General features: G+C 37.7%; 1 protein-coding gene across 1 annotated transcript; it reads left to right on the plus strand.

The window, feature by feature from the left end:
- The first annotated feature begins 286 nt into the window (after positions 1-286).
- On the plus strand, positions 287-1,959 carry LOC118438041. Its single transcript, XM_035857729.1, has 2 exons — positions 287-1,093; positions 1,165-1,959. Exons 1-2 carry the CDS (start codon positions 796-798, stop codon positions 1,476-1,478), a joined length of 612 nt encoding a protein of 203 aa, XP_035713622.1. The 5' UTR covers positions 287-795; the 3' UTR covers positions 1,479-1,959.
- The last annotated feature ends 529 nt before the right edge of the window (positions 1,960-2,488 follow it).

Raw genomic sequence — 2,488 nt, forward strand, 5'->3', positions numbered from 1 at the left:
TATATTTGTACATACAAATCTGGATACATCATCATGCATAACTCTGATGTAATTTGCAAATAAAAATGAAAACTAAAGTTTAAAAAAATGCATTCTACGGAGTTAAAAGTATCATTAATAGCAACGTTCCTTATCACTATCGGAATTAAATCAACTTTTGTAACTGCTCGTACCATTAAAGTTCACATCGCAAATGAAATTACATCTGTTCGTAAGAAAAATATAATAAGAATTACATATTTCGTTTGAATTATTAAACCTAATTACGTAATTACTATATGTAGAAGGGAACGTTCATAAAATACACAATACAAAATCCGCGATTTTGGACCCCTCCCCGCTCTTAACGGGTTACACGTTACACCCTCTTTTTAACATGTGGCGCAATTTCACCTGCAACGCAAAAGCCCTCCCCCACCGATGCGTTACGCATTTTACGAACGTTCCCAGAGGATTTTCTCCTATTATTAAACCGATTCATTTAATTGCATCAGAAATAATATGATATTTAAGAAAATAGTCAACTGTACTCTGGTAGTAAGGCCCATCACTGATAAGAAATTTACACAGATTTATGATATGCATAATGAGAGGCTACTTCCATTTAAAGGCAAGGAAAATTTAGAGCATTGAGAGGTTGCTTTCCATTTATGTAGGTAACATCTTAAATATTCGGAGGTTAATTCCCATTGTTTTGGAGAGACATTAAATTACTTCCTAATTTGAATATTTAATCCTTTTTGTACTTCTAAATATTTAGCAAAACTTTACAACGTGGATCGCTGCATTCCCGCCATGATCCAATCGAACGCTAGCTACGTCCATGCAATTGACACAAATGGACACTGCAACAACATTTATTCCGAAGAAAACTGCGTCGGCCAATTCATCCGGCTTCACCCTAGTCTCTGGTACCAATCTGTCTTGAGCATGGCGGCACATCGTTGGGACGACGACGCTTTGGTTGCCAATGAAAAAATGATCGTGGGTTCAATCGGGCCGTGTTTGGGGAAATGTGACCCTCAGAATTGGGCCGGAATGATGCGGGATGTTCCAACTAGCGTCACGCTTTATTATGCGGTAGACTACACTGGTGAGAAGAGAATATTATGATAAGTCCAATTTGTGAAAGCAAATTAATCTAATCGAATAATTGCATTTCAGAAGACAATTATCCTCTCTCAATATCTGGGATGCAGTGCATCACAACTCCACCATTTAGATGGTGGAAGTCGATTAAAATTTCAGGAACTGCCACAACCACGTGTGTCGAATTTCATGATGGCGCCACTTGTGGGGGGAACTCGGTCCAACTACGGCCAGGATATCTATATCTGCATCGTCTATTTTTTTGGGCTTCAATGTTGGGCAAGATCCTGCCATTTATGTCGAATCGGTCTCACTTTGCGGACATACTTGCCCACCGGTCGTGGACAACTTATCAACGACGACTAAAGCAACCACCACGACAAAGCTGATGACGATGAGGACGATGGAAGATGGGGCGACCAGTCAGTCCAAATTGCGTGTTCATGAAAAAGTTAGAAATTTGCAAGGAGAAGAAGAACCAGCTCATTCCCCGGTGTGGACCATTCTGCTAATTATACTGGTAATCTTATTGGTCGTGTTTGGTGGGGTTTATTGTTTTCAGCGGGATCGAAATGCAGACCTGTCTTATCAAGAACGTTGCAACGCAGTTTACAAGTCAAAGTCGGAAAACCTTTAAATACTCACTTTCCTAATGTACACAGAAATATTCAAATTAAACTGTCAAATTAAATTTAAATATTAATTTAAAAAACCTACATAAATTTTTAACTCTTACCCACACATGCAGGTTAAAAGATACGACGAACAAGTCACAATCTGTATTTTCTTACTATTAAAAGCAAGCCAGGCCAATTGGATTCTAATCCGAGATATTAAAATGAAGTGCAATAAATAATTCCAAACAGTTTTTCTTTACCTGTTTTGACATATTTTTGAATGCACAATTTTGCGATCTGGGTCCGTAAAGCGGAAAACTGGTCTAAGGTACAACTTAATTAGTACATAGAAATGCCACACGTAGCAATGCATAGTTACGATTTGCATGGGATTTAACTTACTAATGAATGCTATACACGGCACACATATTTCAATCTTACAAATTTAAAATTTATAAAGGGAATACTTATTACATATTTACTTGGCTATTGATAATCCTCCACTCATATAAGCGGTCTTGTTTTGACATAAATACGTCGATCTCTTGCTCTGTGATCAATCAAGTCATTTTAAGCAAACTCGTACCTGGAAATAAGGGTTGATTCATAATTGATGGCACGGTTTTTTCGTGTACTCCAGCTTTAGTAGAGATTCAAATTCTTGTAAATTAATTGTTGCATGTGATAGCCAAACCGATGTAGTGTTAGGGTTTTAGTTCAAAAAGGTTGGGAACTTAATAAGAACATCGTCAGACAACAGAGCCGTACCGTGAAATTTACGG

This window comes from Folsomia candida, unplaced genomic scaffold (assembly GCF_002217175.1).
Source record: "Folsomia candida strain VU population unplaced genomic scaffold, ASM221717v1 Fcan01_Sc018, whole genome shotgun sequence".
NCBI classification, from domain to species: domain Eukaryota; kingdom Metazoa; phylum Arthropoda; class Collembola; order Entomobryomorpha; family Isotomidae; genus Folsomia; species Folsomia candida.